This window comes from Gobius niger (assembly GCF_951799975.1).
Source record: "Gobius niger genome assembly, chromosome: 9".
In the NCBI taxonomy this organism is placed as follows: Eukaryota; Metazoa; Chordata; class Actinopteri; order Gobiiformes; family Gobiidae; genus Gobius; species Gobius niger.
In genome coordinates this window covers 10,205,600-10,231,504 of record NC_136860.1, presented here as the reverse complement: position 1 = coordinate 10,231,504, position 25,905 = coordinate 10,205,600, and the positions used below count along the sequence as shown (strand labels likewise).

General features: G+C 43.2%; 1 protein-coding gene across 1 annotated transcript in view; it reads left to right on the top strand.

Annotated features, from left to right (window-relative positions):
- Nucleotides 1–345: 345 nt before the first annotated feature.
- Nucleotides 346–25,905, top strand: part of LOC306967706 (contactin-associated protein-like 5) — a 226,666-nt gene continuing 201,106 nt past the window's right edge. Inside the window, exon 1 of the mRNA XM_079562834.1 lies at nucleotides 346–663. Coding sequence (XP_079418960.1) covers nucleotides 585–663 — 79 coding nt within the window. The 5' untranslated portion in view covers nucleotides 346–584. The remainder of the gene's footprint in view (nucleotides 664–25,905) is intronic.

Sequence of the window (25,905 nt, the reverse complement as noted above, 5' to 3'; positions counted from 1 at the left end):
ATTCTGATTATAGGTTACATGTATTTAGTCACTCCCTAAGAGGACTGCACCGCTCATAAATTACGCTTTCTGCAAAATGACAACAACAAACTAAAAAGACGGTAGAAATTCCTCCAAACGGTCTTCGGCAGGTGAGTCTATCATTGTCTGCGAGTGAGAGAGTGCGCGCGCCATCCTTTGCTTTAAAGGAGAGAGAGGGAGAGAGAGAGAGAGAGAGAGAGAGAGAGAGAGAGGAGAGAGAGAGAGAGAGAGAGAGAGAGAGAGAGAGAGAGAGAGAGAGAGAGAGAGAGAGAGAGAGAGAGTATACGGAGAGCCACCGAGCGAAGCGCCACATACGGAAGGCAGCGGAGGAGGCGAGAGGAGGCTCCCGTCTGCCAAACTGACTACGCGTCGCCGTGGGGATCCGTACGCGCACAACCTTCCCGTGGAGTCGTGGACGTTTCGCAGTTTCTCTCCAAAAGACAAAAAAAAAAACATCCTTTAGGCTATTTACTACCTTTCCCCCCCTTTCTTGTCCTGGACTTTTCCCCTCGACTTGGAATCGTAAAACGAAATGACATGAACGTTCGGTGTGGATTTTAGCGATGGATCTACCGCTCCTCCTGCGCGCGTTGACGCTCGCGTTTTGCGCAGCCGTCCACGCCGCGTCCGCCGCTTCCTCCTGTGAGTATTATACAGTATTCCTTCCCCACCTATACGCACACACATTTTACGCGCGCGAGCTGCGATGTCAACTCTTTGCGCACGCTGCCCTCTACGTGCACCTTTTGTTTTTCTTCTTTCTTTGGGTGTCTTTGGGGAGGGAGAAGGAGCTCGTTGGAACTGGACTGAAACCAGGACTAAACCACGACTGAACGAGCATCAGTTTGGTGTCAGGACCAAATCAGATCCGAAGCGAGACGTGTCCACATGTGTCCAAGACGAAAGCCTAAAGATTGGACTAAAGGAGGACCGAGCCAGCTCTAAAACGGGACTAAACAGGGCAGGGAGATTGTGTTTTGTCCACTACTTAGGGGAGGGATAAACCATGAGTTAACCGGACTGAACCTATTTCCTAAAACAGGCAACTAAACTAGGACTAACCCAATGTGTCAATGTGTATGTCCCGGACTAAACCAGGGTTAAACAAGGACTAAATACGGACTAATCCATGCACGCACAGGCTACACATGTGTCTGGGACTAAACCAATCGTGTCAAACTCATGAGTGATGTGTCAAGGTCTCAACGAGGACTAACCTGGGTCTAAACCAGGACCAAATCAGCATTTTGTTCGATACAAACCATGACCAAACCAGTTTGAAATCCATCGGTGGATTTATAGAAATGCACTGGGACTAGACAAAGACTAAACAGGGATTTAGTCAGAACTAAACCTGTCCTTCTCCAAAAGGAGGAAGTCAAGGACTAAACCAGGGATAAATCAAGACCAATACCAGGTCCAGCAGTAACCAGAATGTCTTGAACTAAACTAAGTCTAAATAAGCACTAACCTGAGTCCAAATCAAGGATAAACCAGTGATGAACCAGGACTAAATTAGTTTTGGACCGAGGGACGGTTCAAGGACTAAACCGGGGATAAACCAACACCAAGACTAGTCTAACTGACTGAGACTAATGTATACAGAATGTCTTGGACTAAAACTTAAGTCTAAATAAGCACTAACCTGCATGGGACCAAATCGAGAATAAACCAGGACTAAATTAGTTTCGGACATTTCTAAAATAAACCGAGACCGAGACAAGAACTTAATGAGACTAACTTATACAGAATGTCATAAAATGTAAGACTAAATAAGCACTAACCTGGGGTCAAATCAAGAATAAACTGGCTCTATACCAGGGCTAAATTAGTTTTGGACTGTTTGAAGCTCTAAACCTGGACTAAACCTGGACTAAACGCAGGTCCAAACTGGGATAAGACTAGGAATAAAACAGGACTAAACCAGCACTTTGTCACAACCCAAACCTGTCGTGCTTCAAGGAGGATGTCAAGGACTTGTCGGACTAAACAAGACCGAACCAGCACTAAATCAGACTAACTAACACAAATTAAGACTAAAACAGGGCTTAGTCAGGACCGAAGTAGGACAAAAACAGGGCTAAATGCGAGGGCTAAATAAGCACTAAACCAGGACCAACACTAAGATTAAGACAGGGCTTTAGCCAGGGCCAAACTAGGACTAAAATGATCTAAATACAAGGGCTAAATGAGCTCTAAACCAGGACCAAACCAGGACTAAAAAGGCACTAAAAACAAGAGGGATGCTTCAACGACTGAGCCAGGACTAAACTAGCAACTAAAAGCAGGTCTACGCCGTGGCAGAAGGAAGACTGAACCGGGGCTAAACCCAGAACTAAACCAAGAGTCGTTTTCATTGACATTTCCATCGGCGTCTCACGCGCCATCACCCAATTACGCACAGCCAAAATAAAAACAACAAAAAAACGCAAGAAAATCCGCGCGCCTTCCCTGCCCCTCTCCGCGGCTCTCCTCGCCGTTTTTTTTTTTAATTGTAAGAGATCGCCCTGTAGTGTAGAAAGCGCACGGCAGCCTCGCGCGTGAAGGTCGCACGCACGCGCCTCCCTCCGTGTGTGTGTGTGTGTGCACGTACGGCCGGTCTACGCGACAGATTTGGCGTTAAATGGAGTTACGCGCGTTCATCAGAGCGGCAGATTGAATGAGAAAAGGGGGGATTGTGCGCGCGGAGGAAGAGAGAGGGAGGGAGAGAAAGACAGACAGAGTGGATCGATAACAAGTTTGGGGCCGCCGTCAGAGGGCGCTGTTGCGTGTAGGTGTGTGTGCGCGCGTGTGGAAGGCTGTGGAGTGGAAGTGTTCGCGGCGCGTGTGGAGGAATGTGATTTAATGCTAGATGCGGGAGATTCGGTGATTTGTGAGGAGGGGAGAAAGCAAAAGGAGGAGTCTGCGCTATGTGGAAGCGTCTACGAAGACTGTGCGCCAATGTTGTTTTCATGTCAATGTGAGGCATTCAGGCGTGGAATTGTCAATGTTTTTTTCGTCGGACAAAATAATGGATAGTGCCAGGTTTAAGGCGAGACTATGTAAAAATGAATCTGAAACTTTTGCTGTAGATTTTCAATATAATTATGACGGGGGAAACGTATTGTACGTTATTTTATGACAAAATTGCCTATAATTTCAGTGTTTAAATCTAACCTAGGTTTTAGTTTACTGATATAAGGGGATTTTGGATAGCTAGCTAGTTAGTTTTTGAAGAAAAAACCTTTACTGTTCAAAGCTCAATAAATCAGGTGGGATTAGATATTTGTTTATCCCTTTTATCAGAAATATTATATATTAATAAATATTGTTAAAGGTGCACTAGGCAACTTTTTATGTGGGAAAAAAAGTTGATAATTGTGCGTATTTGACCCAGTGGCTGTATCATTGGTCCGCATGGCGCCTTTACTTGTCATCACCGTGGTCTCTTGGACGCTCCGGGATCAATTGTTTGGAAGGTTTTCATTGCTGATGGAACCTCACCAAACAAAATCTCCAAAACAATAGATCCTGGAGTGTTGCACAGACCACGGTGATGAAAAGTAAAAGCGCCATCACAGCCTCATACAGCCGCTGGGTCAAATACGCACAATTATCTTTTTTTTTTCACATAAAAAGTTGCATAATGCACCTTTAAAGATAAGCCCAGAAACCCTCATTTTGAGGAAGCGGCCCTTAAAGCAGTACTAAGTAACTCATGCCCCTAGAGGCCAAAAGCGCCACTGCAGGTGTTGTAGCATGTTACGTTTTTACTCATTAATTGTCCGAGAACTTCGTTCTTGAGGCAAAAAGAGTGAGAACAAAATGAGTCTGGGCCCTGACAAGACGTGTTGCTGCCGAACTTTCAGCAGCCAAAACAATCAAGGAATTACAGAAACAAACGAGACATTTGAGTTCAGACTATTATAAAATGTATCAGTCACGGTATTGCAAACATTTTGAAGAGTGACTTCATGTTTAGCACACATCTCCCGCTGGTTTATTATGTTTGAAAACGTTAACGTTTAAAGCTTCCCTCTGTTTCTATCGGTAAAATCATGTTGTTTGACGTCTGTGTAGCTCTCAGTCGTCCAAGCATTGACCGTCCAGAACCTTAATTAAACATGTTGTTGACGTTTCCCGGTGTTTGATGAAGGGTCTAAGGTGTATGAGCCTGGTATCCCTCTGTCCACGAGCCTGACCACTTTTTTCACGCAGATAATGCCAGGCTCTTCTGTTTTCCACTTTGTCCTCGCCCAAAATGTCGTGTTTCTTGCCAGGAATTTTTTGCCATTTGCCTGTCCGTGTAATCCTTCAGTGAAGTGCTTTACTGCCGCGAGTGGTGCCTCAAAACTATCCATGTTGTCTCCCGTCTTCCACACCGGTGTTTGGAAGTAAACATTGGATTCTCGCCAAATTAACCCCGCCCACTAAACATCTAGCCAATCACAGCAAAGTGTTCTCGCAGTCCTGCCGAACAAAGTTCTCAGTCGCTTTGCGTTCTACACATGGATACCAAACACGTCAATATTCATGAATGAATAATCGTGGGAAAACCGGCCAGTCCGGCGTGATGTTGTTGTTGTCGCCGGGAAATCTCCAACTCAGTAACGAACATAATAAGCATCGTAAAGAGGGAGTTTTTACTCTGACAGTAAACTTGGTCTTTCTCTGTTGATATATTACTGTAATGTAATTTGGTTCGAGTCAAATGAGGGCTTACCTGTAGACTGTAAGAAGCTTTTCGAAAAGTTTAAGAGGTTAAACCCGCCTCAGATATCGACAAAGGCTTCTGTAAAAACTTCACAATAAAATGTGTTTCAAGAGTTGGCATTCCTCCTTATCAATGTTCAGAAGAGAAAATCGAATCAGTGCATTCGTTAAACAGCTTATCACGAGGATTAGGACATAACTGCTCTCAATCGCCGCGGCGCTGCTTCTGTTTGTGGGCAATTCTGGTATTTTTCGTCCATACCCGATAATCAGACTGAGATAGCGGGACTCCATTCTGAATCCGCCGGCTTTTGCTGAGGGCAGAAGCAGCTTATATAGAAACGGCGAGATGGAGCTGATCACAGATTATTGGTGTTACACCGAATTTGAGGAGGACTGGAGGAGATTAGACACGGGCATGGACACGCCGGCTTCATATCGGCTGGACTTTATTTATTTTAAAACCACGCTGCGCAAAATTCCAGGTTGCTTCACTTTGCCACATGCCACCAAATAAACAGTCCCTAATGTTCAGCTAGACGTCCACAATGCTCATCTTTGCAACGGGTCGTCAAAATAAGAGGTCCTCAGGTACATATGAAAAGGTTTATGTGCTTTAACCCTTTACTAGTTTGCTCAATCATTTGGTAGAGCTCGCTTTATCAAATCAAATGTTGTTCTTTATCTGCCTATCTCTACCATTCAGTTCAAGTGTGTAATACTCCAAATATCCAGTTTGGGGTTGGACCAGTTTAGGCGAGGAATGGATAGGTTTAGAGCGGGTTTGGATTGGTTTAGACCTGATTCGGACTGGTTTAGACCTGATTTGGACCGGTTTATACCTGTTTTGAACTGGTTTAGACCTGTTATGGACCGTTTTAGACCTGGTTTGGACTTGATTAGACCTATTATGCACCGTTTTAGACCTGGTTTGGACTGGATTAGACCTGTTATGGACCGTTTTAGACCTGGTTTGAACTGGTTCGTGCTGGTTTTGAAAGGTATTGACTGATGTAGACCTGGTTTTAACTGGTTTAGAGGAGGTTTTGAGCAGGTTTTGAGCAGGTTTAGATCAGGTCTGGCTGGACAGGTTTATGCTGGTTGAGATCAGGTTTGGACTGGTTTACAGCAGATAACTAGGAGGTCTATAAAAAAAAAAAAAAAAAAAAACATTTTTTGTCCCCCAAATGGTTAGAAAATAATAGTTATAAAAAAAATGTGTAGGGAGTAACATTAAAGGGTTAAGACTGTTGGCCCTAGATAAAGCCAGTTCTAATGTATTATTCTGTTTCTTGATGAATAAAAACATGTTCTTATTTTACACCCCCCTCCGTGCATAATGGTTCGCTCCTCCATACTGCTATGTGCCAGAACTGCAGCTCCTCACACTCGGCTTCTTCACAGCCACGTCAGAAGTCAGGCAGGGCCCGGCAGGCTTCAAACCCAAGGTTTGATTTCATCTTTATCACGTCTTCGAGTGTTGAGACGCTGAAGCAGTGCGTTCTGTCCTCCTCTGACTTCTCATTCTCAGAACGAGAGGCGCAGCTCCGGCAGCCGCCCACAGCCAGGCCCCTCACACCGGGAACTAAACACCGATCACTGCATCAGCTCGGTCAGTCAGAGCTCGCTGTGCGCCCTTTGATCCCGACCCCAGCCCAGTTTGGCATCGGCCAATCTATCCCCGAATATGTCCATAATACAGCGGTCTGCTCAACTAAGACAAAAGGGCAACCCCACACCCCCCACATGTTAATGCTAATGACTAAACAGAGTCTACCTGTGTGTAATCTAATGTCAGTTCAAACACAGCTGCTCTGTGATGGTCTCAGAGGTTTGTTAAGAGACTATTGGGGAACAGACAGCATCATGAATATGGGATAAAGTTATTGAGAGTATAAAGCTGAGTTAGGTTATAAAAAGATTTCCAAAGCTTTGAACATCTCTCAAAGAACAGTTAAATCCACCATCCAGGAATGGAAAGAGCATGACATCACTGCAAACCTACCAAGACCTGATGAACTGCAGAGAGCTACAGCTCAGGTGGGGGAAACTGTACACAGACCTCTGAGACCATCACAGAGCAGCTGTGTTTGAACTGACATTAGATCACACACAGGTAGACTCTATTTAGTTACTGAGTCATCATGTGATCATTCAGAAATCATCAGGAAACTTCTGAAGGCAATTGGTTGCACTAAATGGAAAGCGGGCCTATACATTTGCACGTCACACTTTTCAGTTTTTTATTTATAAAAAAAAAATCAAAATGATGTATACATTTCATTTCACTTCACGATTGTGTGTCACTTGGTGTGTGTCACATAAAATTTCAATTAAATATATTAATGTTTATGATCCATAGTGTGGTAAAATGCTGAAAAGTTAAAGGGGGCCCATACTTATGCAACCCACTGTACGTGTCATTCAATAGTACATGTGACTACGGCGACTTGACTCGTGACGAACTGTTCACAGTACTCAGATCAAACTGTTACAAAAGCTAAATAAAACATCAGACTGTCAGGACTAAAGCTTTAGCCTGTTTTAATGTCTGGGGCCAGGGTCCGCACTTCACGGACAGAAATGAAGTTTACATCAAATAAAGATATATATATTTTTATTATAAATTTAAGAGATAAGTTTCCTTATACCTCTTTATGAGCCTTTTATTTCCAACTGTGTGCTGAAATATATGAATAGGCAACACCAGCCTTTATCGCAGAATTTGATGAAAATTAAAATCCACAGCTTCAACCACTAACCTGCTGGAGCACCAAGCCCCCACCCATTACACATGAACAGCATCATACGGTGTGTTCAGTCAGGCACATTTCATAAACGAGCATTTCCAAAGCGCTGCTCATGAAAAGGTTGATAAAACTGGCTGAATAAAACATCGAAATGAAACTAGAGATGTTATGACAATATGTTTTGACCTCCCTCACTCCTGTATAATGAGCATGTGTTTCCTGAAAGACAGACCTCCATTACATGTGACACACGGTGAGCAGTTGTTCTTTTCACGTAGACTCATGAAATCATTATGGCTTTAAATATGTATCTTTTCCCGTTATTGGAGCCTTTCCGTCTTGTGTGTTCCCCCCTCCTTCTCCTTCTCGGGAGGTTGTGACTCAGTGGTGAATCACATGAGCTCCAGCACATATAGACTGCACACGGAGTCAGCCTCTTGATAATTGGATGGAACTATTTTCTGCAACCGAGCCCCGAGGACCCATGCAGTATTTTAGACGTTCTGTCTTGGATTCTGCTGAAGATGTGATTAAAAGGCCATCCCGCATTTGCTCTGCCCGATCCCGTCACACCTCGGAAGCTAAGCAGGGAGGGGCCTGGTCCAGGGGCGGACTGGCCATATGTCCATTCTGGAAGAGCGCAGAAGGGCCACTGGCTCTAGGGCCACCGGTCCCGCCTTAACTGAGCTTTACTCAAATCTAAAAGCTAAAAAGAAAAGCATCAAATTAGCGACAAAAAGAGGATGAAAAGAAAACAAAAATGTGCCGTAAAAGCGACACAAAAAGTGACGAAAAATGTGATGTCAAGTCAACAAAAAAACACGTCAACAAAGCAACGAAAAGGCCACAAAAACATAACAAAAAAGTGATAGAAAAAATGTGACAAAAACACAACAAAAAGCCACAAAAAAAGTAATGAAAAAAAAAAAAAAAAAAGAGGTTAAAAATTGCGGCGACTTGACAAAAAGTTTCAATCACTCTTGTAGGTCTTAGCTTTCAAATGAGGCGTTGCATTGTTGCTCTCCAGTCGAGAAGCTTTTAGATTTGAGTCCAGGGAACTTGATGGGGGACCGTTTGGTAACACCAGGAAGCCTAGCGAATGTAGTGAGTGAGTGAGTGGTTGGTGGTGGTCGGAGGGGCCGATGGCGCAGACTGGTTGCCTCGCTTCCTTCAGTCTACCCCAGGGCAGCTGTGGCTACAATAGTAGCTTACCACCACCAAGTATGGAGTGAATGAATAATGCAATGTAAAGCGTCTTTGAATGTCCAGAAAAGCGTTATATAAAACCCATGCATTATTAAAAAAGGCTGAGAATTTAAGTTTCTTTCTCTCCCTTTTTAATGTCAGAGTAAAAAACAGAACACACACAACATTTATGCTACTTTTCTTATGACAATTTGTTTAGTATCGCTTCGGAGTTCTCCAGGAGATCACTACGACACGGCGGCGCTCCCCCGCTTTATTCATTCATCTGTATGTTTGGTATCCACGTGTAGCTCGACAGGCTGTGACCGAGATGAGGTGATTTTTATGCATTAAATACTAAGTTATTATGATATGAAAACATCCATTGACAGAAACACTCAACACATTTCCTTCCTCGTGCACTACTAATGTCAGTAATCTTCAGCGTCTCACTTAAACCATCAAACCAATCCGAGCTTTGCATTTGCATTGTGGGTAAATTGGTCTGCTTTTTTTGAATGACTGAATGCATTTTAAACAAGTGTCAAAGATGAATTTCTGCCTCTATTGGGACAGACAATAAAGATCTCTATCTTATCTAAAACCAGATAAAACAACCTTTGATAGCCAATGTCTCTCTTGATCGGGCCCTTTAGTTAGAAATACTCAGAATTCTTGTTTAGTGGCAATTTTTTGACAATTGTACAGTCTAGTACATATCGATATTTAAGATAAATTGATACATTGTTAAATGAGATATGGAATTAGACCATATCACATATATCGGGATATTCCAAATTCAGATAAGCTATTATGTTAACATAAAGAAACCTCTCTAATCTCAAGCCGATTTTTAAAAAAAGTTTATCTTAAACTCTTTGTTTTGTTTTCTCTTTATATATAAATGCTGCCCTCAAAAAAAGATTGACCTATTTTATTTTCTAGGCAAATTTTATTTAAGATCATTTTTTATTTAAATGTGACCTTACGGAGCTTTGTTATACAGTGACTTTGACTTAACATTTCATTTCACAGCTCTCACAAATATCGGGATATATATCGTATATCGATATTCAACCAAAATATATCGGGATTTGGCATTTAGTCCATATCGCCCAGCCCTAGTACAGTCCTGCTCAAAAGTTTAAGACCAGTTGAAAAATTGTTAAGCAAAACTCACATTGTGCACAGTTGGATCTTAAAGCAGCACTAAGTAACTTGTTTACCTTAATAAATCCTTTCCGTAGTCCCTGTGGGGGGTCTTTCATCTCCCCCCGGTGTCTCTGGCCAGAAAACCACACTTGCAACTTCACTGCCACCGGGTCGGGGTCACTAATACACATTAATGGAATCACGAAGAAGAAGCTAACAGGCTAACGGGCCAAGCTAACTACAGGCTAGCGCCACTTAAACAGTTTACAGCCAAGTTTGAGTGAAAAAAGGATCTCCATTGATAATTGGATTGACAATATCCCTTTCATCCCTTTGTCTTTTCTGTCAGCGTAGTATTTACTCTCACGGACAATTAATTAAAAGTAAAAAAACGCAACTTGCTACGAGATCTGCAGTGGTACTCATGGCCTCTAGGGGCAAAAGTTACTTAGTACTGCTTTTACAAGGTTCCAAGAAGAACTTCAATATGCAACCAGAACAAATGGGGGTGAGACAAAAAATGTTTTTGAATGAACGTTTATCTAAGGCCTGTAAATATGCCAAAAAAGGTGAGATTCTAAACTTTTTGTACATAAATATACATTTAGATTAAGGTGTGCTCATGAAGTATTAAAAAGCATTAGGAATCATTTTAGGTTTAGATTAATGGTCAGGGTTAAGGGTTGGCTATGAATAAGTGTATTATTAATGGCCTATTGGTGGGCTAACAGACAAAAGTATATTAAGCAATGTGTTAATACTTTACAATACTTTACTTTTTCAGTTTTCAGGTTTTGGGCCAAATTGGTCTCTGAACATATAAGCTTTCACCTGGAAACAGAAAATATACCTAATCTTCACAATAACATGTTTAAATATTGAGCTGATGCAATGTTCCCCCATAGACTTATATGGGAGAATGTAATTTCAAGGGCCTTTTTCTCAAAACACTTTTTTTCTGTCATTGTGGCGACACTTTGTCCACGTCAGTCGGACCTAAAGACTTCAAATTTTCCAGCCTTGGACTGAACAATATTTGTAAGATTTTTTCAGAGGGATTTTTTTCATTCATTTAATCCCTAGCCCCATTTATTGAGTTTTGAATGTCAAAAAATAAGGCTAAAATTATTTTTTTACAAAATTTTCCACTAAAAAACAGCTTGATTTAAAACTAAACAAGAAATCCTAAATCCCCCCTGAAAAAGTCTTGGTAACTCATTCATCAATAAAATGAAACCATGAATTTGAATGTAGCTCTATCCATTATTCAGATTTCGTCGCCGAAAAGATGGGAAATTTGGGGCATTTTTAGGCATAAAACACCTTGTTCTTATATGAAAAGATAAAATGACAGAAAACTTGCAATGTATTTTTTTCTTACATTTATGCCAGTGATCTACAGCAAAAGTTTCAAATTGATATCTGTAAATATACATTTTTTTCCCTATTCACCCGCAGTGTCTCGCCTTAATACCTTATTAATACTTAACGAGCACACCTTAATATAAAGCGTGATCATTACTTTCTTTTGTCTGGGAACAGATTGAGAACCACTAATCTAAATGGTACACAAAGTATATCACTGGTTCCGCTATGAAAAGAATACGTTCTAAACCAAACATTCATCAGACATTTAGTGCAATATCTTTAGAAGCTGGTCCTCTGCTGTTCTGGCAGAATTATGAGACCACTTTTGTCCCACCGTGAAGCCTCATCAAATCGGTGTTATTAAAGTTTTTGTCAACGTTTATACCACTATGGCGACGCATTTCACGCACCGATGCCTTGTCCTCGCCCTTCTAAAGCTCCTTCATAAACGTTACTTCCCGGTGCCAGGCGCAGACAGAGGAGTATAGGGACGGAGCGGCCGCCTGTCACTCACCCATTGTCTGTAAAGGTCGTAGCCGCCATATACCCTCCCCTCCTGATAGACATGATGGACAGGACGGTGAGACACAAACAGAATACATACATATATAGAGAGAGAGATGGAGGGTCAGATTTCACAAGAACTTCCACATGTGACTGACAGCTCCGAGTATAGTTAAGGATTCCAATTACATGCTAATGGAGAGCTATCAAATGTGTCCGGGGCGGTACTTTCGGAGGCAGCGACGACGAAATAATAAAGTGTTTTCAGATCCAGGGCTTCAGAACGGTGTAGATTCCAATAGTCGGGGGTTTTTAATTCAATCTCTCACACGCATATTCTTTCACGATTATTGACATGTTCGGTGTCCACGACAGGCGGCCGAGATCTGTATTCCAAATATGGTCATTTCCTTCCTGGGAGAGAGCCGTGGTCATAAAGACGGGAGAAAGACACGGTATAGATCCCGCGGACTCCACATTTTCCAGGCTTTGACTTAACCATATTTTTAAGGCTTTTGAGAAGAATTTGTATAGATCTAATTCATAGCCTGACTAATTGAGCTTTGAACTGCAATACAACACGTTTTTTTCTCACTTTTTTTAACAGATTCTTTCACGTATACATGCCTTATTCAAAAATCCTTTCAAATATTTCAACCAAATAAATCCATACATTTAGTAAGATTACGTCACTTAAAGCTGGGGTACTTGACTTTTTGTTGTTGAAAAGTAAATTTGTTTTTACCACCTTAGGGTGAGTTATAAACACAGCAAAAAACAGATATCGTTAAATTGTCTTCACCTAATTATTTATTGAGTGATTGAAGATAGAAATACCACTCAAAATGAGTGATATTTTGTCAGGGGTGGTCACCACTTTTCCACTTTTCCACTGCTCAAAGCGGTACATGGGCGTGAAACGTGCATATAAACAATTTGCTAGAACAATTTAGACATGCAGGAGGGATTGTGAGAGCTAGAAACGAGAAAAAAAAAAAGTCAAAGTTTGTGTGGGAAAAATCAGGTACCCCAGCTTTAAAGGGACTAGATCGGGGTGGGCAATTCATTTTCATATAAAGAAGCCTGAATTGAGACAGAGAGCCGCACCAACAAAAACTTAAACATATTCTGCTCAACTTTATCCTATTGTACATTGCACTAAATTGTGTATTTTGAATAGCTTATGACATTTAGAAGGACTATCATTTTCTGTAAATATTTAGCCATATGAAGCCAAGGACTAAACCACATGCAAACCAGGCCATAAAAAGGTCTACAGTAAAACCAAACAAGACAAAGGCTGGAGAGGAGGAATAAGGTCTTCACCAAGACCCCAGTGATCCTCAAACAACACGTCTCGAGTCTCGGTCCTGCAGCTGTGTGGACAGAGGCATCTGTCTGTGTCCAGACAAAACCCGTTAAATGACAGCGACACTCCGCTTGGAAGTGCGAACTTGTGTGCATCGATATTTATTCAACTTCTTCTCTTCGTATGCTAAAGAGACGGAGTAAAAGGGGAAAGGAAGCAATGCACTTAATTCGTTAGATGTTATTTCATCCGCTTTGCAAACACATCCGCAACAGCTGTCTCTCTTACCTTGAAGTCGCTGCATTTGGGCAGAGTGTCTCATGAGGAGTCCTGCCTCAGCGATGTAGCAAACCCTCCGCACAGACTTTAAAAACACAATGCACGTGGTCCTTATGATCCTGTTTTGGGACATCAGTCATTCTGTCCAGCGATGCACCTGCTGTTTTCTTTTAGTTTAGTCTCGTATTCCGTTTGACAGAGTTTGAACCGGCTCAGTCAGGTAGGTGGGGGTCGGCCCATTAGTCCGACGTCTCATTAGTCCGAAAGTGTCCCATTGAGTAGGGGTTGAAAAATAAAATTAGGTTCAGGCAAGAGTCCACTGACCTTAAGGTTAGGGCTAATGGTTGTATTTGGCTTTCTAATCCACAACACAACTGGGTTAGAGATGTCGGACTAATGGCACCTCTGCTCAATGGTAGGTGAGGTAGGTGCTGGTCATGGTGCCAACACAGCGCTACTCAAAGGGGCGCGACTGTGAAATGCCGAAAAAAGTATACTTTTATGGACTAGATGGAAGTTGTAATTATTTTACTCGCCACTGCCACCTCAGGTCTTACGCATAACTACAGTCTCTAAGTCTCTAAGTTAAGCTCGTGCATGACGATGGAGATAGTTGGTATACTACATTTTTAAATTCCCTTTAAAATACAATTGTGGCCATATAGAAACGCCTTCTATTCATATGAAGACATAAAATGGCAGAGAACGTGTCTGAATTTGATCACTCTAAATTATTATTGCCCCATCACCGGAGCGTCTCACCTTAAACCTGTCACTCCAGGTAGTTATGCTCACTATTCCAGTTCAGTCTCCTTTAGTAAAAAGGATTATATAGAAAATCATGACTAAAACAGAACTAAATTGGTCACGATGCCTTACAATCCTTTTCCAAAAATGTGTTAATTTGAATGAGCCCGCTGTGATGTAGTGTTATATTGTGGCCTCCTGCGATGTGGATATTGAACCTTTGTGATCATTTTACACTACGTATTGCACCCATTGGTTTATTTACAGTAAGTGTCTCTTGGCGCAATAACGGATCCGCCGCAGCCTCCTTATGAACCCATACCGGAGTCCACCTTGCCGACATCCTACCCCACTTAGCCCGGCCCTGATGGATGCTCCCGCTCCCCGCCGTACATCCGAGAGCCTTTTCCCCCCTTCTCATCCGAGCCGCGCACGTCTATCCTCATCAGGCGGCGCGTTTGAGAAGCCTGGCAGTGTCATAAATGAGTAATGCGCCTGTCATTTCAAAAGAGCGAGCCACTTCTTACTCTCCCTTCTCCCCCGCCTATAGCCGAGTGTCATGGCCGCCCCCACGGGAGGCCCCCAGACGCGCGACCCGGGTGTAAACAATGTCACGGCGAAAGGATCCGCGGAGAGGGAGCGTTCACGGAGAGGACGCGCTAAAGATGACAAAACGTCGCGGTCAATCAGAGGGGAAGGGAGGAGGAGGGCGGGGACGCTGATAATGGGGGATAGTAACTTGAGGACGTAACTACGGTTCTAGGTCAACTCACGGAATAATTGACGCAGCGATCCGGTTGTTAGTTCTGATAGGCTGCCTGAGGTTTAAGCGATATCTGATACCAACCGATACCAAGAAACTTTCTTAAATGAAAAAGTAAGGTCTTCTGCGCAAAGGAGATGTTACATATCAAAGGGTGGACGACGCTTTTCTACATTAAAGGTATAGCGGAGGATGTTCTATTTCCGGGTGGATCATCAAGACGATTGGTCCTCCTAATTGTCAATCATTCTGGTGACATGCCTACGTAAGGCCGTCGTGCGCGCTCGCCCCTTGTTAATTTCTGCGCATGCGCACTTTCAGGCCTATGTGAGTTACGCTGTTAGCCATTCATTGCTGCTCGCAGAAGGCACCGAGTCGTTTGAAAATGGCAGAGGGTCGCGAGAGAAATAGTGTCTTCGAAGTGTAAGAGAAGAAGAGAAAGGCTTCAGAAGAGAGAAACAAGACCAGAGTGTTTTTGGGAGATTCTACCTCCTCGGAGGCAGGTAGAGCGTTGCGCATGCACATTTTTTTTTTAAAGTGGAGAGGGCGGTTCTTTCCTTAAATTCGGGAAAATCCTCCTGTATACCTCCAAATAGCTTTGGCCATATCAAAGTGAAGGTATCACAGTTCCTCCAGGATTTCGCAGGATTTTTTTGTGATTGTTGCGTGGTAAAAGGCCTGATTTTGCAGGCCATTTTTTCAAAAGTTGCGATGAAAAGCTGCTCAAAACAATATATTTTTACATTAAAAAATGTAAAAAATGTACATCAGTTTAAACCAAAGAGGCTCTGGGGAATAATAAAAGGCTTAAAATATCTGTTATTTTAGATATTTGTATCATTAAAAAAAAACAAAAATAAAACAGAACCATGTGCGCCCCTCCCCTCTCGTCTCCTCCGCTCAGCTACAGAAAGTGGGCGGGGCTAAAAAGCACCTGCCTGTTCCTGTGAGCGCAGGGTCTAACTCCACACAAATCTGATAAGATAGAGCCATGAATGAGACGAATGTTTGTTTATTTCAGACATCGTCATTGAGCTTCGGCTCCGGTTCAACAGAACTGTGACTCCTAAAGCTCACGCTGTAAAAGCCCCTCACACTAACGCCACGGACTGCTTCACGGCTGAAAGAAGCGTCTAATGCGGCGTTTATCTGTCAGATAAAGCCTATATAGCCAAATAAAGAGAGAAGCAACTTGGACAGAGCGCGGTAGGAGATCCATGTGAGCACACAGCAGCTCAGGCTGTAAAGGCCTGAGTGAGAGGAGGCGGAGCAGAAGCCAAAGTCCTTCAGTCTGAGGCAGAGGTGCTGGGGCATATACAGTATATAAAAACATAACATATAACATAAGTAAAATATTTTTTAAGGTGCTAGATGCAAGTTTGTGATTTTATACTCACTACTGCCATCTCAGGCCTTATGCATAACTGCACCTTCTATATTAAGCTCATGCATGCACTTCAGACTCGAAGAAACACCTTTCTGAGTGACAGGTCTGAGCTCATTCTACACATTAAGACATGGCTGGAACATGTAGGGGGAGGAAACTACTTAGTTTTAACATTTTTTAACTCTGTATAGTCCCTTTAAATGATCAGAAACTCACTTTAGTTGCGCATAAGTTGCGAAGTTAAGGAAAAGTTGCGAAGGAAATTGCGTCGTATTGGAATAGTTGCGGGAAACTTGCTAGCTTTTGGAAAAGTTGCAACTCTGCACTGATTCCGCGGAGTTTGGTTGATGTTGCGTTAATAGTTGCTATCGCAACATCGCGAAATCCTGGAGGGACTGGTATACTTCTTCCTATGTATTTGACCCATTCATCGATGCCGCTGTGGCAAACTGTAAGGAGCAGTGGGCAGGGGCAGTAAGCTGCGCATGGGGACCCATCTGCAGATGTGGAGCCAGGCTGATGGTCAGAAACACCTGGTTGGAGGATTCATCTATTTCGCATGTTTTCAGTGGTTGGGGAAACCAGAGAAACTTATGCAGACATGGGAGGAACATACAAACTCCACACAGAAAGGCCCTGACCAGGGATCAAGCCAAGCACGTTCTCGCCATAATAATAATGCATTGGTTTTATATAGCGCTTTTTCTGGACACTCAAAGACGCTTTACATTGCACTATTCGTTCACTCCATACCTCGGTGGTGGCAAGCTACTATTGTAGCCACAGCTGCCCTGGGGTAGACTGACGGAAGCGAGGCAACCAGTCTGCGCCATTGGCCTCTCCGACCACCACCAACCTCTTACTCACTCACTACATTCGCTAGGCTTCCTGGTGTTCCCAAATGGTCTCCCATCCAAGTCCTGCCAGGCCCTTCCCTGCTTAGCTTCCCAGGTCTGACGGGATTGGGCAGAGCAAAGGCGGGTATGGCCAATACAATAGGTGTGTTTAAAATGAGCCAGGCCGCTGCAGGCAAGCAGTGGGTGCTGACTGAATCTGTGCGACGGTCCTGGTGCTCCCGCAAAAGCAAAGAAGAGCTAAGATTGGGCCCAAAAAAACCAAGCCCGAGCTGAGCCCATGGAAATAAAGCCCGAGCAATTAACTTGAATTGTCGGCCCGAACCCGAGGCAGACCCGACGTAAATAATTATTTATTGAATGCCCAGTCAGAGCCTCTGCACTGTGCATTCAGCCAGAGGAGCGAGCTGTGGGCCGTGTGGCAGGGCTGCACACATACCTGGACAGGCGGAGAGATGTGTGCGGTGTGGAGCATGTTACGGGCTCCAGGAGCAGCTGCACAGGCCGTCACTGTCCCTCCTGCCGTCTCTCTCTCTCTCCTCCACCTCGTTGTTCATAAACATCACGCTGTGTTACGACCTGGCTCAGCTAGTTAAAAAAAACAAAAACCAAGATGTAAAATGGAAAAATAAAGTTCTAATTTAATAAAAGAAGTGTAAAAGGTAATCTTAACAAAATGTGTGTGCAACAATAAAAACAAAAACAAAGGCTATTTACAATATGTACAAAGTTTAGCCGAAACAAAGGCATTAAGACTAAAACAAACCACGAGTGTCACATACAGGCCTACACAAAAACAAGTGACACAGAAAAAAACACACGAGAGAAACAACTGAACGAACTGAGAACTAGTGTCTCTGAGCACAAAAGGTAACTTTAACACAAAGAGACACAGAACACATGGCGTACTGGCCACAAAGACCAGCAGCCCCGAATATTACAAATTGTGGCCTTTTATAGGTGTGGCTGCAGCAGGTGGTTGATTGGGGGCCAGGCGTTCCGATACCGCACCAATCAGGACCAAGGAAGAGCAGCCAACCAGAACAGAGCATGGAACGAGTCCTCCAATCGCAGGCCAGAGTCCTCAGAGATAGATATCCATGGAGGGAAAGGACAGGTTTAGGCCACACAAACAAAAATATACAAAAAGGAGGAAGCCTGGAGGCCTGGGGCCGTAACACGCTGCATTTGCGAAAGCCTACTTTTTTACGAACAAACAGGAACCAAACTGCTGATTTATCCAGTGCAAGTTAAACGCTGTCCTGAGAGAAAGAGTGAATAGCGATGTTCTCTGTGTAGCACCGGTATCAAAGGTGCCTGGCCATGCTGCTTAAACGTGACATCAGCATGTGCGCCCGCCCCCCCGCACCACTTCCCTCCCCACCCAGCGCCGCAGGGAATAAGTATAATCATATTTTGTATCCAATAGTCCAAGCCTATATCCTTTTATTATAGATTATAATGACATTAATTTAAAAAAAGGAATTGCAATAATAATAATAATTCTTCAAGCCTGACCCGACCCAAACCTGACTGTCGTACGGGACATCATACCTTATCTCAAAACCTTTAAAGTTAGTTGCTGCTAGCATTAGCATGCTGTTGCAAGCTGCGGTATTTTGAGCGACAATCGAAGATGCGCTGGCAGAGTGTTGAACTCACTCAGCGGTTGAATTTCTTAGGTTCAGTTTCAAAATTATTTTGTAGCATGTCCAGATTCACAGAGATGAAGAAGTGTGTGAAAGTTGTTTTTTAAAACTGTATTTTTTTTGCAGGATCAGCTCTGATATTTCAGAGTACAGATAGTAAATCTAGTTGATATAACTAATCAGTTGAAAATAGCTGTTGTGAATAATAACTTTGCAGCTTCAAATGCATAAAGATTGCATCAGAAAATCCTCACCTGCACGACAACACAACGGGGACAAACCTTCTTCCTTACTTCGTTTTTGTAGCATTGACAGTACACCATAAACAGCGCCACCTAGTGTTCTGGATGCTTTTAAATGGGACTAAACTCACTACCACCTTTATACTTGTTACTTTGGAGCCTGTATAGAAATGTAGGAGTAGAAAGTATCATAATGTTTAGATGTAGCAACAATAGTACTCCTCATAAACTCCACTTAGAACTGAATTTCTGTCTGAGAAATCTGAGATCTGTTTTTGTACTGTATCTAATATGTCAACTACAGCAAACTTGAAACGCATTTCTCTCCGCGCTCCTTTAATGAATTGATTGATTCCTTTCCCCCTGCAGTGTCTTGCTGTTTTAAAACCCCTTCAAAGCCCCATTTGTTTCCAGCCTGACGTTTGAGCCGCACAAAGCGCCGCTTCTTTTCTCTCTCCTTCTTGTCTGCCGCTAAAGTGGTTCTCCCCATCTCCACTGCTCTCATTTCCTTGGGCTCGAAGGCTTGTGTTTCCCAATCAGAGTATCGACACGCGCTTCCTCGAATTCCGCCGCTTACGGACTAATTGTCAACTGATCCGCTCGCCGCCGCGGAGACAGCTCCAGACGGCTGGATAAACGAGGACACTCCTCACTAGGATCGCCATCGATTTAGATTGGCCGTAAAGCCGATAAGTGCATGAAAGAAAATAATACCAGTTTATGATAATCGTTCACCGGAAGAATAGTTATTTGATTGGATTCCAAACATGTGGGCTAACTTTGCCGTCCGTCCAGTTCTCGGCTGGCTTGTTTCAGTGCAGAGCAGATCAATAAGTCAATCAATTTTGCAATTCTTCATTTCTCAGCCTCTCCTCTCATAAACCACGCAGCGAAATATTATGTCGGGCAGTGGTTTGAACTCGAATTAACGGGTTAACTGACGTATTGTGCATGTGCCAGACTCTTCATTCTTCAGGTGATAGAAAACCAGCAATAACAAAATTACAATTACAATTTTACAATTACAATTTTTTTTTTTCTTGCCCTACCTGCCAGAGACTCCTCCTTTCTGTTCAAAAGAAGAACCGTCTGGACAGCTCCTCTCAGCCAATCATTTCACGATTTTACCCACATCGGTCCAATCACGCACCGAGAGGCGGGACTTTATTCCCCCAAGACGCGGAAGCCGTCGCCACACTCTACCAAAACAATAGAGATGGCGTGTGCGGCGAGTGATACGATGTTTTCTTCTGCTCTTTTGTCTGTTTTAAATCATTTGGAAAAAAACTGAATCCCTAAAACAAGCACAGAAGCAGCGAGAAACAGCGTTCAAAGCGTTCCTCGGAAATAAGGACGTTTTCAGAAAGGCTTCCTGCCGCTTGTGGCTGCGACGTATCTAGCGTTGCTCTGATTGGTTGATGCCGTCTGTCAATCACGCCCACCGGGAAATCGTTGAGATCATGCAGTGTTAATTTTGTCGACTAAAATATTTAGTCTTAATTTTAGTCAAAGTGATATTTTTGACGACTAAAATTGGACTAAAACTAAATGAAAAGTTTTTCATGAGACTAAAACTATGACTAAAATGTCCAGATATTTTAAAATAAGACTAAATAAAAATGAAAAGGAGAGACTAAAATCATCCAAACTTGTATTGACCGTCTGAAAGAGCCTCAGATCATGTAAATTCTCTGCCAAAGGATCAGCTCTGAGCTTTGTTCATGTGGAGCAGCACCATGAAGCAGAGGAACAAGATTACATATGATTATAATGAATATTATAAATGCAACGTCGACTAAATTAGTCTTGAATTTAGTCGACTAAATTGACATTTTAGTCGACTAAATTGACAAGCAATTTTAGTTGACTAAAACTAGACTAACATTTTTTCGACTAAATCTCGACTAAAATTATATTACATTTTAGTCAAAAGACTAAGACCAAAACTAAATTAAAATATGTTGTCAAAATTAACACTGCTTGCTCTCAGACTATATGTCTGAAATATCTATGAAAAAGCATGTGGTTTGGCAGGCCAGGCAATTTTTTTTCCATCCATCCATTTTCTTCCCCTTTTCTGGGTCTGGACAGCCTCAGCAGAGATGCCCAGACTTCCCGATCCACACACACCTCCTCCAGCTATGCTCAGAGACATAGTCCTACCAGCGTGTCCTGGGTCTTCCACGAGGCCTTGTCCCAATAGGACATGCCTAGAAGGCGACCAGGAGGCATCCGAAAACCTAGCCACCTCAGCTGACTCCTTACGACGTGAAGGAGCAGCAACTCTACTCTGAGCTCCTCCTGGGTAACTGAGCTCCTCACCCGATCTCGAAGGGTGCGCCGAAGCAGAACTACATTTTCAAAGCGGAGCATACGCGAGAAAACAGGAAGCAGCGAAGGGCAAACATGTAATAATGAATCACGATTTATTTCATTCCTGTTGTTCTATGACGGCCTGTTTGCAGGGCTGCCCCCGATGGTCATTTCGTTGACTAATTGGCCGGTGCGGTCTTCGTCGAACACAATTTTCATTGTTCGGCGCTCTGCCAGATTCCGTATTCTGCGTGTTCCACTCCGCCCGACCTCCGCAGCAAAGGCGTTGATATTCCAACCGTTCAGAAAGATTCCACATCGTCCTCTCTGCACCCAGGGGCCTACGTTTTCTCTCCCCGATAAAAATACGGATCAACTCTATTTTCAGTTCATTCAGTGCCGGCCGGATCAAGCCCCACAGTTCAGACCGCGCCAGACAGATAGAAAATCCGGATGTTATTGCCGTTCTGTAAGTAAATATCCTCTGAGCTTTATTTGAACGAAGATGTAACAATGTAACATCTATATTTCCCTCTGTATGAAATATAGTTAGTTAATCACAAACACAATCACACGACCCGATTAAGCTTCTGTTGCTCTCATTCACTTTTTTTCCGCCTCTCTCTCACTCGCGCTGAAGGGAAAAAAACTTGTAATAGTGAGAGAGAAGTGTCTCGCTTCAACGCGCCTGCCCGTATAGTTGTTTATTATTTTATTAGGAGGAGAAACTTGCTTCTGAATCTTGGTGTTTTGCACGTGCTGGCCTCAGGCTGTGGAATGTGGAATCTGGGGGTTAATGCACGCACTTGTTGGAACCATTAAGGGTGTTGTTGGTCCGACAACCCATTAACCATTAGGCACACAGTCTCTTCAAGGTTATGCCTTCAGGGAGGAGACTGCGGAATCTGCGGAACCTGCGGGTCAGTTCCAGTCAACTGAGGAACAGTTTCGTACACAGGGCCATCGGGAAGCTGAACTCCCTGCCCTCCCTCCCACCCCTCTTCCCCCTCCCCCCTCTACACAATCAAGGATGAGAGAAACATAATTTCAAACCATTCACAATGTTTTGACAAATACAAAATCTTGAATCTTGTTTAACCCAGTTGTGTTGTGGATTATAGAGCCATATACAACCATTGGCCCTAATCTTCAGGTCAGTGGACTCTTGCCTGAACCTAATTTTGGGTCGTTGGACTAATGGCCGAACCCCCCAATTATGTAGGTTTATAGTAAAAGTCGACATAAATATAATTAAAAAGCAGGATTAAAAGCTAAAAGGACTGGGGCATTAAAATAACTACAAGAGGGCATGTGATGAGGTTAGTCAGGTCTCCAGGAAGGGAAGGCTCACCACGGAGGCGCTGCAAGGGTCCATCTCGGGGAACGTATGCCCGGAGAGCCTGCCACTCCTGTCCGGGGGACATCCCTGGCCTCGAGGCCCGCTCCCTCGCCGCCATCGCTCTGCTACGTCCCGTCGTGTCCCACCCAGTGCCCTCACTTGCATCAGCTCCTTGTGCGCCCTCTTTCCATGCTCGGTAGCCAGCCCTTCGTCCCTGACTCTCGTCCGGCGTCCGCCTCCCGCGCCTCATCCACGTCCTCCCTTCACGCCTATCAGCCAGTCCCTCGCTACTGCGTGCAGGTCGGCATCTCCCGGCTCCGGCACTCCTGTGTCCACTGTCTCTTGTCCGTCTCCTGCTCTGTCTCCATCCATGTTCTTCCACTTGTCCATTGCCGGGTCGTGGAGCTGCCCAAATCACATTGCACCAGCCCCTATGGCTCCTCCTGCAGGAGGTGGGTCCACAGAAGGGCGGCCTCACGATTTAACGGGCCTGTTGGTCTCTCATAAGGGGCTTCTGAGCCGCTCTTTGTCTGACCCGCCAACTAGGACCTGTTTGCCCTGAGAGACCCTACCGGGGCACAAAGCTCCCGACAACAGAGCTCCAAGGATCATGCGGGTGCTCAAACCCCTCCACCACGTTAAGGTGGCGGTTCCAGGAGGGGTCCTGCTATGTCTCTGCCTTGCCAAACCACTTCTGCCTTCTAAGTTTCTCCATGGGCCACAACACAGGTGCGCTGATTGTGCTTTGCTACCCGGCGATGGGTGGCAACCAGTCGTGAAGTTAAATCATGCAAATAAAACCATGCGATAAAAACACAAATTAAAAACAACTGGCACCATTTGACGCAAGTCTGACAGTCTGTGGGTAGAGCTCTGGTCAGAGACAGACATGCAGAAGATGGAAAACCCGCTGTTTTTATTTTAATCCCATGATTATTTCAAGCCACAAAATAAAGAAAGCCAAAGATGAGGCGTATCATTGTCCGCCTGTGCACCGCTCCGTCCTCTCTCTGATGTGATGGCATTATGGCGGTGGACGTTATTGTTAATGCCTTCCTTATTGAATGATCAGTGTTTCTTCCGCAGCCTCGCGCTCTCCCATAAGGGCCGTTGTGTTACTTAGGAACACATTACAGGACATAAAGACGCCATCAACATGCACTCCGCCGCTCCAGCAAAGGTTTTCTCGCCGTTGATACAGCTGGACGACGTATCGAGGCATAAAAGCTGTCCGAGAGCGCAGCGGATCAGACTCGGTCAGATCGCAGCAAATCACCCGTTCCTGAAAGACGAAGTCGTCAAAATGACAGGAGTTAACAGACATCTCGGAGCCAGTATCTGTAACATAGTCCTTGTAACAAAATAGTTTTATCGATAAGGACCTAAGATACAGACAGTTGTCCTGCTTTATCTCCGGCCCTTTCACCTTTTCCTGAACCGGTTTAGCTGCTACATTGATTTGACGCCGCAAAGCCTCAACGTTTCCCCGATGACAAACTTAAGGCTTATTTTTAAGGCAAGATGATGCAGGAGAAATACATTTGGAGGAATTCATTTGAAACTGTACATTGCTGACAGAAATGTTTCCGTTTACGATCAAGTGAGCGATGGCGAGCTTCTGCCGTGCATTGGAAGTCGTAATTGACCAGTGACACAAGGACTGTCGGTCTGCGAACTACAGTATATCAGCTTTGGTTTACTGTTGTCCCATTCTGACCTGGGACACCTGGCTCACCTCTAGTTTCACCTTTATTTGTGGGGGTTGAAAGCTCAATAAATCAGGCTAGGAATTAGATATTGGAAAATATCTCTTAAAAACCTTCTACATGTTCAGCACCAGACCGGAAAATATGGTCTCTGTAGGTGCTACTGTTGTGGAAATGTTAGTTAGTTAGTTAGGAAAAAGTGTACAATATGTACAACATAAGACAATGATCCAAAGAACACTGATAGTCAAACAAAGAAAATCCACCGCTGCTTGAAAAGGAATGGGATGAAGTTTAACACTTATTAATTCCCACCCCCTCTTCCAAAATCTTAATACAATAGTTTACTTCCTTCTGTTATATCCACTTTCTTACAAAACACAAGTACATATATCGTATTTATACAATATATTAGCAACAAACTTCTCGGCTAAACCAACTCATTTTCCTTCATTTTTACAACATTGAAAAATAATTTCTTTAAATGTATGATCCTTAAAGCTCTCTTCTGTAAAATGACAAGTGGCTGAACTGTTGTTGTATAATTGTTTCCCCACACAGTAAGTAAAATATGGCAGGACTAGTGAACAATAGAGCATACGTAAGGACTTCTAATTTAAAACTTGCCTTGCTCTACTAATTATTGCTATATTCTTAGAAACCTTGCTCCTAACATGACTAATGTGTGATTTCCTGTTCATTTTATTATCAATTATTACTCCTAAAACATTTATTTCATTTACCTTTTCAATATTTCTCCATACAGCTTAGTTTCAATTTGCTAATTTTTTAGACCATTACCAAACATTAAATTTAGTGATAATTTGTTTGTATCAAACCATAATTTAATCTTCTGTAATTCCTTATTTGTCTCCTGCACTGGCAACTGTAGATCACTGCCTGAACAAAAAAATATTGGTGTCATCAGCAAACAACACTAATTTCAGTACTTCTGACACTTGGCATAAATCATTGATATAAAGAATAAACAATTTTGGACCCAACACTGTCCCCTGTGGGAAACCATAGGAAATTTCCTGGCATTCAAAAAGTAATCTCCCAGTTTCACAAACTGCTTTCGCTGGGTTTTAGGGTTGGGTTAAGGTCAGGGTCAGGTTAAGGGCTGGCTATGAATGAAGTGTGTTATTCATGACCTATTAGTATGTTCACAAATAAAAGTATATTAAGCAGTGTGTTAAAACTTCACAAACATATTATTAATGCTTATTAATACCTTATTAATACATAACAAGCACACCTTAATATAAAGCGTTACCAAATGTTGTACCAACTATGTGACAGAAAGGCCTTTTGAGAAAATGGCCCGTTGAAATTAGAAGAATCGATCAATTGCTGGTAAACGCAGAGTTCATAAGTAAAACGAAAAGTTCTTTAGAGGAAATATTATTGACCGGCAGGCATTGTGTGATGTGGTACTTTTGGCGCTTACCTCTTCGGCATTAGTTCTTTGTTTCTGTAGTCTCCTTGGCTGCAGCGTTTATTATGTACATTTCATTGAAAGTGGTTAGATTTTTCTGTTGTCCTCTGTGTCCTCGGTTTATTGTGTGCAACATGGTCGCTTACATTTGTGATACATTGTCCTCTGAAGGTGAGACACTGCAGGTGAATACATTTAGAGAAATCA